General features: G+C 44.4%; 2 protein-coding genes across 2 annotated transcripts; both read right to left on the reverse strand.

Annotated features, from left to right (window-relative positions):
* Positions 1–3,552: 3,552 nt before the first annotated feature.
* Positions 3,553–9,244, reverse strand: LOC307022367 (uncharacterized protein). Its single transcript, XM_079655153.1, has 2 exons — positions 8,803–9,244; positions 3,553–8,278 (listed from the first exon to the last, which is right to left on the reverse strand). The coding sequence occupies exon 2, from the start codon at positions 6,889–6,891 to the stop codon at positions 4,915–4,917; it is 1,977 nt and encodes a 658-aa protein (XP_079511279.1). The 5' UTR covers positions 6,892–8,278; positions 8,803–9,244; the 3' UTR covers positions 3,553–4,914.
* A 6,118-nt stretch (positions 9,245–15,362) lies between these two features.
* LOC307022089 (protein FAM200C-like) lies at positions 15,363–16,888 on the reverse strand. The gene is made up of 2 exons (XM_079654662.1): positions 16,083–16,888; positions 15,363–15,844 (listed from the first exon to the last, which is right to left on the reverse strand). Exons 1-2 carry the CDS (start codon positions 16,812–16,814, stop codon positions 15,368–15,370), a joined length of 1,209 nt encoding a protein of 402 aa, XP_079510788.1. The 5' UTR covers positions 16,815–16,888; the 3' UTR covers positions 15,363–15,367.
* Positions 16,889–16,984: the final 96 nt, after the last annotated feature.

Below are 16,984 nucleotides of genomic sequence, written 5' to 3' on the forward strand. Positions count from 1 at the left end.
ATATTTAAAACAAGTAATCTGACTACAGTTAATGAATATATTTTTGGAACACTTAAAGGAATTATTACAAAATGTAATCTTCATTATTACTAAAACTGAAACCTAAATAAATCATCACGGAACATTTTTCTGTCCTTATTACTTAATTGTTTAAATAAAAACTAAAACCATTGTGAAAACTCCCATTTTTGAGAACATCTCTCAACACTTTTATTCCATCTAAGCACGAATGTTTATGACAAACTCGTCCTATTAATCCCAAACGGTCTTTAATGGTATCAATTGTGAACTTTCTTAATATTAATTATAAATGCAACGTATTTTCTCTTTAGAACAAAGACAGGATAGTTGCAGCTGAAACTGGTTAATAGCAATTTTCTGTTAACCTAGATAAGCCTGTTGTTCTCATATCTAGTAAATATATTCGTATCTTATGTTACTCATAAAACAATATGACCTTTTCCAGAATAGTAGTAACTCTATATAACCTGTACTCTCTCTATACTTCTTCAAACCATCTGACTTTTCTCTCTCTCTTCCTCTCTGCGCCCTGCAGCTGCCGGCCCAAGCTTCTCTCATCAAAACCTCTTTTGTTCTCCAACTTTGTGAGATGGCTTTTAGCCTCGTGCAGCACCTCTGTCATGCTTGAACATTAACAGATTCCCTCTGACAAACTTACAAAAACCTTCTTTTTACTTTCTACTCCTTCTTCATAAACTTAAAAACACCATTGTGGTGAATCGTTCACGTTTTCAGTTTCCTATCTACTTTAAACAACCATCAACTGAGAGTAACTGTATATGATAACAACTCCTAAATAACCTTACAATATATATTTCCTCCAATGAGTTCGTTATTTCATGTCTAACAAATTCTCCTCTTTCCATGTCGTATCCTAGATGGAAAAATCCACCTATCATATTTAATTTGAATAAAATCTTACCCTTAATGTACTTCATATACTCAGTAAATCTCTTTTTACTTTCCCCTAAGGTTACTGTATGTAATATAATTTTCCTTGAAGTATAATTAAGTACAATCCCTAGTTAATGACAAATACCATAAAATTCACAACGCAATGCAACGGTATCAATCAGTTCTCAAAGACTATGTTTAAATAGCAGCAAATCATTGTTTCTTATTTATTTCAATATATCTACCACTTCAAATCAGACATTGATCTGTTAATTTTCAATGTATTTCAGTCCAACTTCAGATCACTAGAGACAAAAGCAAGCAGACACCCTCCGGGCCGCTGCTGCTCCCGAGAGGAAAAAAGGGGGGGGGAACTCTCACAGACAAATACTGACACCCCCTTCTCTCTCCCCCGCTGTAGCTCTCAGCCTCTTTAGGAAAAGGGGGGCTTCTTTCAACAATTAACACTTCTGCTATCCTTTTATTCAATTGTTCTGCTTGAACCCACTGTTCTCGTAAGCTCTTAACTCACGCTCCTCTCGTTCAAATTCTCCCTTCATTATGACTTCGTATCTATTCATCTGACTTAGGCTGTTTCATGTTCAATAATATATTCTATTTATTCACAAGAAATATATCCTCCTTACTGTCTGTCCAGCTTTTAAGATGCGATATTTCTTTCAACAGAATGTGAGTTTAAACCCAACAGACTTATAACGCACCTTTTGGTTCCTATGAACCTCAGATTTGTTATTCACTTTAGCCATGGATAGAGACTCGATACTCTACTTGGCTTCCCCAGCAAGTATAGCCTGTGAGGACTCCCATACCTCCACTAGGCCAGGGACTCTATACCCTTCCAGCCGTTAGAGACTCAATACCCTTCGCTGAAATACTTGCTGATTCACTTTTATATGTATAAAAAATTCCCCGTACAGTCTATTCAGCTTTTATTGTCCGATGTTTATTCCAACAAGTTTAGCAAGCCTCTCAGCGCGCTTCAACACCGTCTTTCAACGATGTGACCCTGACATGGAGTCGTAACCCAGGCTTACAGAACTCTTTATTGTGACGTTTGGCTTTATAGATTCAACCCCCACAGAACAAAGGATTAATGAGGTCCGGTCACTTCAAAATTGCTTTTTGAAGGTTGCGTTACTCTCCTTTGGATTTACTTATAACTCAACTTCGATTCCTATGAACCTAAGAATTATTATTCAGATTTGTTCCTGGATGCCGTCTGAAAACGGTCACTGAACATCCCCCAACGAGTCTTCAGCCGTCTCCTTTCTGAAAAAAGTACGGGGCCTTTCACCTTCGTCTTACATACCTCGTTGATTCACTTTTATGTTATATAACTTTCCTACCTATCTAAAATATGTATTTGTATATTCCACCGCAACAACTATGACACCGGAATATGTCTCTGACAACTCTAAAATTTAGTTTAGCCAATTACAGACCTTCGATAGAAACAGGCTTGTCTGCTCACCTTTCAATTGTAGGATCCTCGTTTTAGTTGTCAGAGATTATTCTAGGCCTCTTCTCCGGACCATTTGTCCGCTGGCTGCTGATTTTCCTCTCAAAAACCCTACTCATGACGTCACCACGTCATGACGTCATCACGTCGGGGTCACCATTTGTTGGAGATTTGGAGGATGTTTAAAACCAACCTCGCCTCCGCGTGTCGTTTGGTAAACTGGGTAAATTCGTAAAAAGGAAGGGATTAAGAAACACCAGAATGCAAGTTAAACAATAATCTGCTTTAATGGTAAAACATACAAATACATCACCGAATCACGAAGCACTCTGCAGAGTAGTCCGGGCTCAGGTTCTACCACCGTGTGAGACATGTCTCAGGAACGGCAAGTCAAAAACAAGAGCCCCGATCTTCAAAATGATCACAACATTTATACACAGAGTTCACTTCTGAGCGAGCTAGACAGTGAGTTGGCAGTGTTCCATTGGTCGGTTTCCCTTCTGGGCGGGATCCCAGGTAGTAAGTCCACAGTTGTTGATTCCATGTTGCTTCTGTTGCGTGTGTGTGTGTGTGTGTGTGTTTCTGTCTCTCTGCCCTTAGGCAGATCCCCCAATCAATGATTTGGCGTCATGACAGAGGACTCTTTGACAGGACACATACTCATTCCCCCTAAACATCTTCAACACACACATCCTATCATGTATCTTTAACAGAAGTTAATTGTTCTTATCGCTTAATGGCTTCCCTGAACTTCCCTTCACCCCAAAGTCAGCTTACTAGGAATGAATACATTTTATTGATAAGCTCAAAAGAACCTTTATCTCATTTACTGCTGGGTGACCCAAGTCTCAAGGCCTGCAGGATGTGTAGGAAATAAACATTAATTATACAAGACTTTAACTGCCTTATATCTGAAAATGTATCTGGGAATTCCCCTGTTAATTGCAAGGACTATTGATAATTAACAGAGAGACCGTAGGGGCCTCTTCTTGGTATCTGCTAGGCAGAAGTCACTCAATGCAGAAATCACAAGTTTAACACACATTCTATATAAGGTGACCTTAAAATGAATATACCAGATTGAACTTTCCTGCCATAACACATTACTTTAATACTTAAAATAATTCAAATAATACTTCAGTAATTAATGTTACGGCTTGGGTTAGCGTGTAAGCTAGTGGTAGCTACATCGGTGCTAACGATGCTAATAGTAGCCTCCAAGTTAAAATCATTGACTATGTTAAAACGAAATAGACAAGCGTTAAGTGGGCTAATACTGTGCAACAAACGGCTTCTGTTTGAGGTTGATAAAATAAGGTCATCCTTGTAAGTTAGAGAGATTATTATTATTTAGGTAGGAACTGTATGCATCACTAAGGTTAATTTAAATTGGCTATGCTCAAGTATGTAGACAACTAATGTCGAAGTAGTGTATGTGAAATCAACCTCACAATAAGATGTGTGTATATTACAATTATTAATGTCATATTTCAAGATGATTACTTAGATATTACAATATGGTTGGTTGAGCTGGAGTTCATTATTGAGCTTACACGTTAACATCACAGTCATCTGAAGAACAAACCCAAACCTTGTTGTTTTTATTAATTGCATTACCAAATGGGTATCAAATAAACAGCATGCATTGGTAACACAACTTCCAAAGTTACAGTAAAATAAAAAGGACCCTGACTCGGACAATACACAATCCAACATGTTCAACAGAAGAGAATCAGTTATATTGTTTGTACACATGGTACTTTACATATATATATCTGTTTGTTTAAGGTGTCCAGGTGATGCAGACAGGCTGGACCAGAGAGTGAGAGACAGAACTGGAGTCCTCACAGCAGTGAACTTCAGCACAGGTACAAATACTATTTTTTTCATACTGTACAAAAAATCAAGAAAGTATTGACTTTAATACACTGATATACATTCCATTAAACAATACTAGATCACCTACACACCAGTGAAGTTGAGGGTTTTTTCTGTACAAAAAGTTACATTTAGATGTTAACAAGCAATATGATTTTGTCAGCTTTCTAATTTAATGTATTGAAGGCTAAGATATTTAACACATAGTGAGAACTGCTACTATTTATCTCTCAATATTGTCTTTTAAAAAAGTGGTAAAAGTTATTCTTTCAGTGAGACAACAGAGCAAGCTTCTACAGTTGCGTAGAAACTGTCACGGTTTGTGAAACAAGCAGGACCCAAAGGCAGATATAAACTGAAAATTCCTTTATTTCAAGGCTATGATATCTCTATACAATGACAAACAGAACAGGACGAACCGACCAAGACAGACAGACAACCCAGAACTTAAATACACACAAGACTCAATCACACAACAAGACACAGGTGAGGAGGGAGGATAAAACACAGGGGCCCAGGTGAACATAATCAGACCATTAGACACACCAGGGAAACTAATGGCAAGAGGAAAACACAGGGAAAAGGACCAGACAATAACCCAAAGGAAAACATGACATGGAAAACAGCAAAAACACCCAAACCTACAAAACTATAAACGTGACATAACATAAGAATCGTGACATAACCCCCCCCCTCGAGGCACGGATTCCAGACGTCCCACAAAAACAAAAATCCAGCAGGGTGGGTGGAGGGGGTCTGGAGGACGGGCCTCGGGCGAACGGCCCGGGGGCAAGGCAGAGTTCAAAAAAGGGGAATTCGGGCGGACGGCCCGGGGGCAAGGCAGAGTTCAAAAAGGGGAATTCGGGCGGACGGCCCGGGGGCAAGGCAGAGTCCATGGAGGGAACCTCGGGCAGACGGCCCGGGGGCAAGGCAGAGTCCGAGGAGGGGTGAAGACCAGACAGCTCCGGATGCCGGTCAGGAGCCGGTGTCGGCAAGATCCCCCATGGAAGAGGACACAGGACCGGCAGGACCCCCGGAAGGAGAGCAGTCGGCGGAATCCCCAACGCGACAGGACATGGAGTTGGCAGGACCCCCAGCGGAAGAGTAGTCGGCGGGACCTCCAACGTGGCAAGACATGGAGTTGGCAGGACCCCCGGCAGAAGAGTAGTCTGCGGGACCTCCAACGGGACACGACATGGAGTTGGCAGGCCCCCCGGCAGAAGAGTAGTCTGCGGGACCTCCAACGGCACAGGACCTGGGGTTGGCAGGACCCCCGGCAGAAGAGCAGTCTGCGGGACCTCCAACGGGACCAGACATGGAGTTGGCAGGACCCCCGGCAGAAGAGTAGTCTGCGGGACCTCCAACGTGACAAGACATGGAGTTGGCAGGACCCCCTGCAGAAGAGTAGTCTGCGGGACCTCCAACGGCACAGGACATGGGGTTGGCAGGACCCTCAGCAGAAGAGCAGTCTGCGGGACCTCCAACGGGACAAGACATGGAGTTGGCAGGAACCCCGGCAGAAGAGTAGTCTGCGGGACCTCCAACGGCACAGGACATGGGGTTGGCAGGACCCCCGGCAGAAGAGTAGTCTGCGGGACCTCCAACGGGACCAGACATGGAGTTGGCAGGACCCACGGCAGAAGCGCAGTCTGCGGGATCTCCAACGGCTCAGGACATGGGGTTGGCAGGACCCCCGGCAGAAGGGCAGTCTGCGGGACCTCCAACGACACTTGAGTGGGTTGGTTCGCCAACAGAACCCGGGGAGCTGGCGTCGGACGGACAGCCAACAGGAGACGAGGTGCTGGAGTCGGCCGGTATGCCGACAAGACACGGGGAGCTGGCGTCGGACGGACAGCCATCAGGACACGGGGAGCTGGCGTCGGACGGAGAGCCAACCGGAGACGAGGTGCTGGAGTCGGCCGGTATGCTAACAGGACAAGGGGAGCTGGCGTCGGACGGACAGCCAACAGGAGACGAGGTGCTGGAGTCGGCCGGTACGCCGACAGGACTCGAGGAGCTGGCGTCGGCCGATGAGTCATCAGGTGACGAGGAGCCGGAGTCGGGACCATGGTTACTGGAGCCGGCACTGAAGCCGGGAACATGGCTGTAAGGTCCGGTTCTGGACCCGGAAACATGGCTGTAAGGTCCGGTTCTGGAGCCGGAACCATGGCTGCTGGGCGCGGAGCGGAAGCCTGGATCCTGGCTGTGTAAGCCAGGTAATGGAGTATGGAAGCAAAGCTGCGTGGGCCGGTACTGGAGCACGGAGCCACGGCTGCTGGGTCTTGCGCTGGAGCCGGAACCATGGCTGTTGGGCGCGGAACCCTGGCCTTGCGTCTCTTAGGAGTTTTTTGGAGGCTTCGTGGACCCCCAAACTCCAGACCAGACCCCAAGAAAGGGTCAGAAAATGAGGACTGGCTCTCAGGGCTACATGAAAAAATCCTAAGCCACTCGGGCAACAAGCTCCAGAGCCAGGGCTTGCGAGCAACCTCCTGACGTGCCTCCTTCAACGCAGCCTCTCTACCCCGTCTAGATGAGGCGCCTTTCCACTTATAAAAAATATACTCCAGAGAATATCCAAGACGTTCCGCCTGTAGCTTCAAAAGGTTTGCTGCGTCCATTTTAAGGTCGGTTCGTACTGTCACGGTTTGTGAAACAAGCAGGACCCAAATGCAGATATAAACTGAAAATTCCTTTATTTCAAGGCTATGATATCTCTATACAATGACAAACAGAACACTCACCGCAGAACTAGTCAGGGAACAGGACGAACCGACCAAGACAGACAGACAACCCAGAACTTAAATACACACAAGACTCAATCACACAACAAGACACAGGTGAGGAGGGAGGAGAAAACACAGGGGCCCAGGTGAACATAATCAGACCATTAGACACACCAGGGAAACTAATGACAAGAGGAAAACACAGGGAAAAGGACCAGACAATAACCCAAAGGAAAACATGACATGGAAAACAGCAAAAACACCCAAACCTACAAAACTATAAACGTGACCTAACATGAGAATCGTGACAGAAACATAGAAAGTTACACAATCAATGCAATTATTATTAGCAGTATTTAGTAGTTATAGTGCAAAAATTAAAACGTAGTGGCAGTTACGTAATTGCACGTTATCATAGTATTATTAATAATACTAATAATAATAATATGATATAATATTGCACATAGTTATATATATATAGCAGCGAGTGTATTGCAGTGATGGAACTTACAGTATATTGCACATAGTGTTGGTGTGGAAGTTCTCAGTGCCCTTTACTTAGGGGTGAAGAGTTAAAGAGTTTGATTGCCACTGGGAGGAAAGACCTCCTGTGGCGCTGTGTGGTGGTTATGGGTGATCTCAGTCTATGGCTGAAAGTGCTCCGGTAGGAAACCAGTGTGGCATGCAGGGGGTGAGACCCGTTGTCCAGAATGCTGAGAAGTTTCCTCAGCATTCTCCCCTCCGACACCATTGCCAACGACTCCTGATCCACTCCCAGGACAGAGCCTGCTCTCCTGATGAGCTTGTTGAGTCTGTTGGCATCAGCTGTCTTTGCCTCGCTTTATGAGCTTCACATCACTTGTGCCTTGTACCGCAGAGTTTGCAACGTCACAAATAAATGGGGCCAATCTTCAGTCAGATGTGAATGTGTAATCTAACATTTTCAGTAAGAATAATGGACGAAAGGAGTGCAAATACAAATACAATTTATTGAAATGTGAACCAAAACTTAATCAAACATGTTTTAAATAAAAAGCACATATGGACAGAAGGTGTAAAACTAATAAAGTAAAGATATTTATTCAAATAAAGTGACAGACTAGGCCTGTGCAGTTGGTATCAGCTTTGCCCAGCATGGGCTCCTCCATCAGGCCTGGTCCTCCTCGCAGAGGAAAGACCCTCAGTCCTCTCCAAACAAACAGACAGGACGTCCATCACACGGAGGTTTCTCCCTGAAGTCTCTGCAGCTTTCTGGACACCACGCTGTCTCAATCCGTCCACACTGAATATGAGAGGGGGAAAATGAAAATAACAAAATGCTTTAGACAATAAGAAACATAAAGTTGACTGTTGAGTTGCTCAGTTTTTTTAGATTGTCAATACTATTACTGTATAAATAATATATCAGGTTAAGAGGCACATTCAAATAAAGGTTGGTCTTTAAATACATGTTGTCTTTTTAATTTTTTTGTCTAAAGTCAAGGATCTAGAACTGGTACTTAGTTTTAATGATACAGTCTGGTTATTATGCTGTTTGGAGGAGGCCTCACAGGTAAGAGCACTAACTAGCTACCATCACATGTACCTTAGCTTGACTTAAATGTATTAAACGTATAATTAAGTGATATCAAAATATAAATAACTAATGTCATGCAAACATATTAATATTTGCTTGATTCCAGTGTTGAATCTAGCACAATTGCATACAAACGTTAAGGGATTTTAAGATTCTGAAGTATTATGCTAAAAACTCAATAACTTAGATTATTATTTTTAGTTTTGCTGAATAGTTTCATGTCCGCTTACCTTAGGAACGTAAAATGCCACGGCAGTGTGCAGATGGGGAGCATGTTAGCTTAGCTTGGTAGCTTCAGCTAGCTCTGGAACTTTCAGCTCGGTGGCAGCAGGTCCCGCCTCGGCTCCGCCTCTTTGCCCTTATTTGGAGTAGGCTGGGGAAGGCAGGAGTTGAACTCTGACGTCACTGTCGAGCCGTTAGTGGCCGACTCCGCCTACTAAGGGCTTCTCTGCAACTGCAGAATCCTATGGGTGACGTCACGGACCCTACGTCCATTTATATATACAGTCTATGGTTTGAACCTATCCAAACCTGTGTCCCAATTCAGAGGCTGGGTCCGGACCCAGCCTCGCAGTCCACGGAGGACCCAGAAATGAGACGGTCTACGGAGCATGTCCTTGTACGTCACCGGCAGTTACCCCTACATTTTGCCGCCCCCGTCACCTAGCAACCAGCTGCAGTCACAAGTGCCGGTAATAATTGCTGACACTAGGCAAAATATTTTCAAACTGTTTTCAAAACTGTTTTCAAAACTGTTTAATATGGAGTCAGATCTAGCTGTACTTATTTTTGGTGTTATATAATATGTTTAAATTATTTTCCCGAGGTCGCAACAGGCCCCCGTGAAGAGGGCTTCATTCTCCCCGCGCATCTGGATAAATTGCGCAGTCTGCTCCTTGCTCCCTATCAAAACAAAATTGTTGCAGTAAGATTTGTATAACAAAAGGAGTTAAATAAATAAATTAGCTTTATAATGAATCCCAACAATATGAAAACCAAACAGGGTTTAGAAATATTTTCACTTCATATTATTTTACATGTAATATAAAGAAGACATCTCCAATTGCCCGTATATTTAAATACACAAATTAAATAGGTTTACTTTTCTTTCATGTCGTTTACTATTTGGGTGAGTACATTTAAAAACGAATCCAGCTGAAACCGTTGTAGCCGTTGATGGGATGTTACAAGCCATATATTTTTTTTAAAACTCATTCGTCACCGTCACCCGTTACATCCTGGGATATGGTACACCGCGGAGTGTACATCAGATGTATCCTCTAAATCTGGGGAAAGAAGGCTGCATTTGCGGGCCGCATTCGGAGGAGTCTTGTCTTTTTTTAAAATTGGGACAGCCTTCGTTTGGCGGAAGTGACGTATGCGGTCTCCAAATGCATCCTCAGGAGGATGCGGCCGCTGAATTGGGACACAGCTCAGATGTATCCTCTAAATCTGGGGAAGAAGGCTGCATTTGCGGGCCGCATTCGGAGGAGTCTTGTCTTTTTTTTTTATTGGAACAGCCTTCGTTTGGCGGAAGTGACGTATGCGGTCTCCGAATGCATCCTCAGGAGGATGCGGCCGCTGAATTGGGACACAGTGACTACTGCGACGGTTGACGTAGAGAAGCCTGCGAACATTACGCCGGATATGACGTCATATAACGGATGACGGATGCGACGGATATGCACCCGAGCCGATCTTGTAGTCGTGTACCCCATAGACATATAAAGAGTAGACGCCGCATCGACCGCTACTGCCTATTGGCGCTGGCGCTGACGAGCAGTGGGGCCGCCATCTTGGACCGGTCACCCGCTTCACTCAGTGTAATCTGTCTGGCAGGCGCAATGAAGTGTCAGCGCATTTAATCAATCATAACTCGCTGAATACAAAAATGATTTTCACGGGGGGGGTTTTCTGCAAACGTCATATATGTAGGCGTGATACCGGACACATTATTCGGCGTATTTTAATATTCATAATAGGCTTAACAGCAATAGAATATTCTGGTATTTGATAGCCTATATGTTATGTATGATAGGTATTTTGCAAAAGACACACGATATATAATATAGGCTAATATATATATACACACACACACACACACACACACACACACACACACACATATACAAAAACACTAATGGTCTATATGATAGAGAAGCAGAAGCAGATTGTGTAGGCCTACAACTCAGCTATTTTTATAAGTTGAAAAATGAAGAAACAATAATACATTATACATAGACAGAAGTTATATATCAGTAAAAATTAATATCTATATCTATGTCAGAAAAAATGAAAATCTACATCTATATCTATATAAAAAATGTAAATGTTCAAGTTAAACACAAGAACATGACCCCACCCCGCCCCAAACCATATTTAAACAAAGTTGCTAATGAAAGTTTAAATGAGCTAAAAGCCCTGAAAGAGGACTGTTTTGCAGAGCTTCTTTCTCGTGCTCCCTTTCTGCAGGTCAAGAGAGGTGAGTTTGGCAATGTGTTGTAGTCTTATTTTCAGAAACACAGACACAACCAATGACAACAAGTTGGAATAATGGTTGTCGATGACAAACTGCATCTCCTCAATGTGTTCCCCAAGCTGAAAAACATCCTCCGTTCCAATCTCCTCCCGGACGATGGTGACTGTCGACACCTTTGGAGCTTGCCTTGTTGAATCACAACAATCACCCTCTCTGCAGCTCTCAGCACCTTCACTGTGCCTTGTGATGGAATCACTAGGCCACCGTTGTTTTTCAGGGCTAGAAGGTGGTAGCTCTCATCAAATGATGAAGGTAAAGCATCTCTGACCAATCTTGCACGGCACACATCACAGGACAGCTTTCGCAGAATCTGCCGGACTACAAATCCTGCGATGTAGACCAGCGCATTTTCCACCAGACCACCAAACCGAGTGGGAAGATAGCTGTGGTCACTCACAACAGCCGAAATGTTGGCGAATGGAGATGGGTGCTCTTCAGCAGTTTCAGCAGAAGACATCTCTACCGCAGACAGGGACACAGTGTGATCTTGGGCTGCCACATTGCCTGTCTCACTAGGTGAAACACCTCACCGAACCATCAGACGGCGGAAGATGGCCTGGAACTGGCGTGCAGATGGACACAATACATACATTACTCATAAATTATTTTCAGAATTTATTGCAATTAAAAGAACATCAACCCTACCTGACGCTCTAATGGAATTAAATAGGAGCTCCAAGTGATCCTGGCTGAACCTGTAGGTGAGGACATACCGCTGAACTTGGAGCAGTTCAGGAATCATCAGCATCAACGTGTCGATGTTAATGACAAATCCGATGACTGACAAGTACCTGCAAAAGAAAAACATTTTAGTACTCTGATCATGGCAAAACATATACAGTATACTTGTAGGACACTTAGCTAACTAGGAACAATGTAATTGCAGAACTGGGATAACTTGAGAACAAGAACACATGCAAGAACACATGCAATACATACCATTTTGACACCTACATGTGCTTGATGTTGTGTAATACGTACCATTAGAAGCATCTGGGACCTCAAAAACACTGAATACAAGATAATTCAAATATAAACAAATCTGCAGATTGAAAAACATTGAAACAAGAAAACATCATTTCAACATGCATACCCTCCTTCTGACACCTGCAAAACTTGATGTTGTGTAATACATACTATTTAGAAGCATCTGGGACCTCAAAAACAATGAATACAAGATCATTCCAACAAACAAAACTGAACACAGAAAAACATTGAAATAAAAGAGCATCATGTTAGCAGACAAAACTAAAGGAAAAAACATTGTAACAGTAGCATCATATGAACCTGATGTAGGGAACAGAGGATCTTATGAACTCGATGCATAACGGAACAGAGTATCGTTGAACTCATGTCGTGAACTTTTCATGCATGAATAACAAGCATTATTTTTAATAGACCTCTTAGATCGGTGAAGTGGTGTTCCATCTTTTGTCACCAAAGTGAGCAAGTACTCCCTGGCTCTTGACAAAAATGCTTTCCTCTCTATCCAATTCAAAGCACCCAAGGGAGATTTGAATCCTTTGGCACGAGGATTGCGTCCATTCATTGTGTCAAACAGCCTGTCAATAATCTATAAAGAAATATCGGCATCTAAATCACTATCATTACGGTGTTTCATTAGGTATCAGATAGTTGTAATCAATGCTCATCTATTCAAGATATAAAGAGAACAGAGTACTTATTTCTAAACTGTATGTTCAACGTGCAACATGCAAACTTAGTATTTGCTTGACTTCCTTCTCTCCATAGGCCTGCTTTGTGCTACAGCAAATTTCACACAGAGCTTTAGCACTCTAAAATTTGTGAAGGTATGTGTAAGGTTATATACAAACTTTTGTATTTATGAATATGCAATATCACGGTTCATTAAAATATTTGCATGTTGAACTTAGAGAATTATCAACAAATTGTTCCTGATGCTCAAATCACATTTTGATCAATTATTTAAAAAAAAACACGTACTTGGTTCTATAATCACTAACTGTTTACCTCAATGAATTCTGCCGTTGCCTCACAGTCTTTAAACTGAGAGTACCTAAGATCCCTCATTGTGCGGAGAGCAAGTGACACGGAGCGACTCAGTGTTTGTGCAGCCAGGGACAGCCTCATCTTGTGGTTCTCAAAGTAGACATGTTTGTCTGTGATTTTATTGGCAGCATGCAGTCCGTCTTTTTTTTGCACATCATTGAGATGATTGATGAACCTCCACTTGATCTGTCCGGTGGTCGTTGCAATTGGACTGTATGCCTGCAGAGAAAGATTCAGTCACTGCTCAAACAAGTACAAACAGCAAAATGTTGATCATCACGTCCAGCCATAACTGTGCAAATGAATAGACAACAATATTTAGATACAACTTTTAGCAGCAGAGACATAACTTGTACAAATAGGTCTACAACAATCATCATTTACCTGCAACATATTACGTGCCAATTTCAGCATGTGGCATGCATCCATCATTACAAATACTTTGTCACCAGTCGAGGAATGCGGGAAACTGGTTTTAAGTGGCTCCTGTGGGTTTCCCTTCAGAAACAGTACCGAAGGAGTGGCAGACCGGAGTGGTGGTTCCCCTTTTCAAAAAGGGGGATCAGAGGGTGTGTGCCAATTACCGAGGCATCACACTACTCAGCCTCCCCGGGAAAGTTTACTCTAAGGTACTCGAAAGGAGGGTCAGGCCGATTGTCGAACCTCAGATTGAGGAGGAACAATGCGGATTCCGTCCTGGTCGTGGAACGACGGATCAGCTTTTTACTCTCGCAAGGATCCTGGAGGGTGCCTGGGAGTATGCTTATCCAGTCTACATGTGTTTTGTAGACTTGGAGAAGGCATATGACCGGGTTCCCAGGGAGTCACTGTGGGAGGTGCTGCGGGAGTATGGGGTGAGGGGGTCTCTACTCAGGGCCATCCAATCTCTGTACTCCCAAAGCGAGAGCTGTGTCCGGGTCCTCGGCAGTAAGTCGGACCCATTTCAGGTGAGGGTTGGCCTCCGCCAGGGCTGCGCTTTGTCACCAATCCTGTTTGTAATATACATGGATCGGATTTCGAGGCGTAGTCGTGGGGGAGGGGGTCTGCAGTTCGGTGGACTAAGGATTGCACCACTGCTTTTTGCAGATGATGTGGTTCTGATGGCTTCATCGGTCTGCGACCTTCAGCACTCACTGGATCGGTTCGCAACCGAGTGTGAAGCGGCTGGGATGAGGATCAGCACCTCCAAATCTGAGGCCATGGTTCTCAGCAGGAAACCGATGGACTGTCCACTCCAAGTAGGGAATGAGTCCTTACCCCAAGTGAAGGAGTTCAAGTATCTCGGGGTCTTGTTCTCGAGTGAGGGAACAATGGAGCGTGAGATGGGTCGGAGAATCGGAGCAGCGGGAGCGGTACTGCAGTCTCTTTACCGCACCGTTGTGACGAAAAGGGAGCTGAGCCAGAAGGCAAAGCTCTCTGTCTACCGGGCCATTTTCGTTCCTACCCTCACCTATGGTCATGAAGGATGGGTCATGACCGAAAGAACGAGATCGCGGGTACAAGCGGCCGAGATGGGTTTTCTCCGCAGGGTGGCTGGTGTCTCCCTTAGGGATAAGGTGAGAAGTTCGGTCATCCGGGAGGGACTCGGAGTTGAACCGCTCCTCCTTCGCGTCGAAAGGAGCCAGTTGAGGTGGTTCGGGCACCTAGTTAGGATGCCACCTGGGCGCCTCCCTAGGGAGGTGTTCCAGGCACGTCCAGCTGGGAAGAGACCAAGGGGTAGACCTAGAACCAGATGGAGGGATTATATCTCTTCTCTGGCCTGGGAGCGCCTTGGGATCCCCCAGTCAGAGCTGGTTGATGTGGCCAGGGAAAAGAAAGTTTGGGGCTCTCTGCTGGAACTGCTACCTCCGCGACCCGACCACGGATAAGCGGGAGAAGATGGATGGATGGATGGATGGATAATATTCTGTGTTATATCATTTAAAAAGCATGTCACTGAATGCCAAATAATAGATTTGATTTAACTGGGCAGTTGGAATATCATTATCATTAGTTTACCAGAGAGCAGAAAATGCATGTGAATGTGAATAAAAATGATATTTATGAGTGTTAAACAAACTCAGACAAGAGCAGAGAATACAAACAGACTGCTACGAAACAGCAGCAATTTCACACATGTCCAGTGCAGAACAAACAGTAGGTTACAAAACTGTACATTAGGCCTACAGAACTAACAGGTCGGAAAGGTGTTGCATTTCGCCAAATTGCGGGGGGGGGTGGGAAGGTTAGTGTGAGCCCTGCGCTTGGTGGTTCTCTGCCAGTTTCTTCACTGCGGGTTGCAGAGAACTTAGTTTCAGTCGCAGTGCACCTGAGGCTTTCAAGTTCAAGCGATTGCGGTACTTGGACTGCATGTGGAGGACCTGGCTGAATCCCTGCTCCACGAGGTATGTGGTTGGGAAAGCCAGAAGAAGCAGCCTCGCTTTCTCCCAGAGAGCCGGGTAACGCTGAGAGTATTTGACCCACATGTTGCCCCAGCCAGAGGTGCGGAAAATAGCCTGGGCCTCATCGTCACTCTGGATGTCGATGAGATGCTCCTGTATTGCTGGCTCGCATTCCGCCACGTCCGCCTGAAAGGGCTGCACCACCCAGGTGGGAACATCGAGGTCCAAAAGATCTCTGAAGCGGATCTTCAAGTCGGCATTCACCATCCTCAGGTGGTCTGTGTAAATGAGGAGGCGCTCATCGGTAAGAGCCTCAGACACCTGCAATGAGTATAACCAGGAAATTGTTATCGGTGCAGAATGTTACCATCCGATTTTAAACTGGTTATTTTATTGCTAATTAGTTTACTAATTGATGTTTCTTTATTCTCATAATACATTCAGAACATAAGTTATTTATACTAACCAGGAACACAAATATAGTGTTGCATAGAGTAGCCTACATTTATTACATGTATTATTTATTATTATCATTATTTAGTAGCCTAGGCTAGATCACCTTGGTCAACAGCGGGAAATGAGCAAACTGCCTCCTGCCTATGCTCTGCCGGTATAGATCCAGCCTGGAGGTGAGACTGTGGATGACCGCCTTGCTCTGGATCAGAGTAACTCCTTTTCCTTGGAGCTTCAGCGTGACTTCATTCATTTTGCCAAAGAAGTCTGCGAGGTACATGATGTCGCAGCGGCTGGATGACACCTGTTCCCAGAGTGCTGCATCCACCTCCTCCAGGAACTCCACGATGCTGTCAAACAGCTCACAAAAACGAGCAAGGCCGTTTCCTTTTGAGAGCCAGCGGACATCAGTGTGGAGAAGAAGACGCTCAAAGGTCTCATCATTTTCCTGACACAGCTGTCGGAACAATCTGTTATTCAGGGCGTGGGCTTTTATTTTGTTTATTGCCTTTACTGCAACATTGAGAGACTCGTGGAGAGGTGGACTTTTAGATTTGGCCACAAGGTTGTGGAGGTGCAAGACACAGTGGACTGTGAGGACATGCGGGACCTGCTCCTTCAGCAGAGTGGTGAAGCCATGGTACCTGCCAACCATGGAAGGGGCACCGTCAGTAGCACATGCGAGGATGTTGTTGATCGGGATTGACTTCTCCTGTAGATAAGCATCCAGTGCATTAAAAATGGTCTGGCCCTTGGTGTCTGTGACCAGATATTTGGAAAATAAAAATTCCTCAGCCATCTCCTGACTGTTGGAGGTGCTATAGCGGACATAGGCCATCAACAGAACATTGTTGTCAGAAGTGGTTGTCTCATCCAGCTGAAGGCTGAATGGAGTTTCCCGCAGGATGGCACACAGCTGCTCCTCTGATATACGGTGTCATTACTGAGTGGGATGGATTTCAGCACCTGTGTGGGATCACGCTCCATCACAGTAGATATGACCTCTTT

The sequence above is a fragment of the Notothenia rossii genome (assembly GCF_949606895.1).
Source record: "Notothenia rossii genome assembly, chromosome: 1".
In the NCBI taxonomy this organism is placed as follows: Eukaryota; Metazoa; Chordata; class Actinopteri; order Perciformes; family Nototheniidae; genus Notothenia; species Notothenia rossii.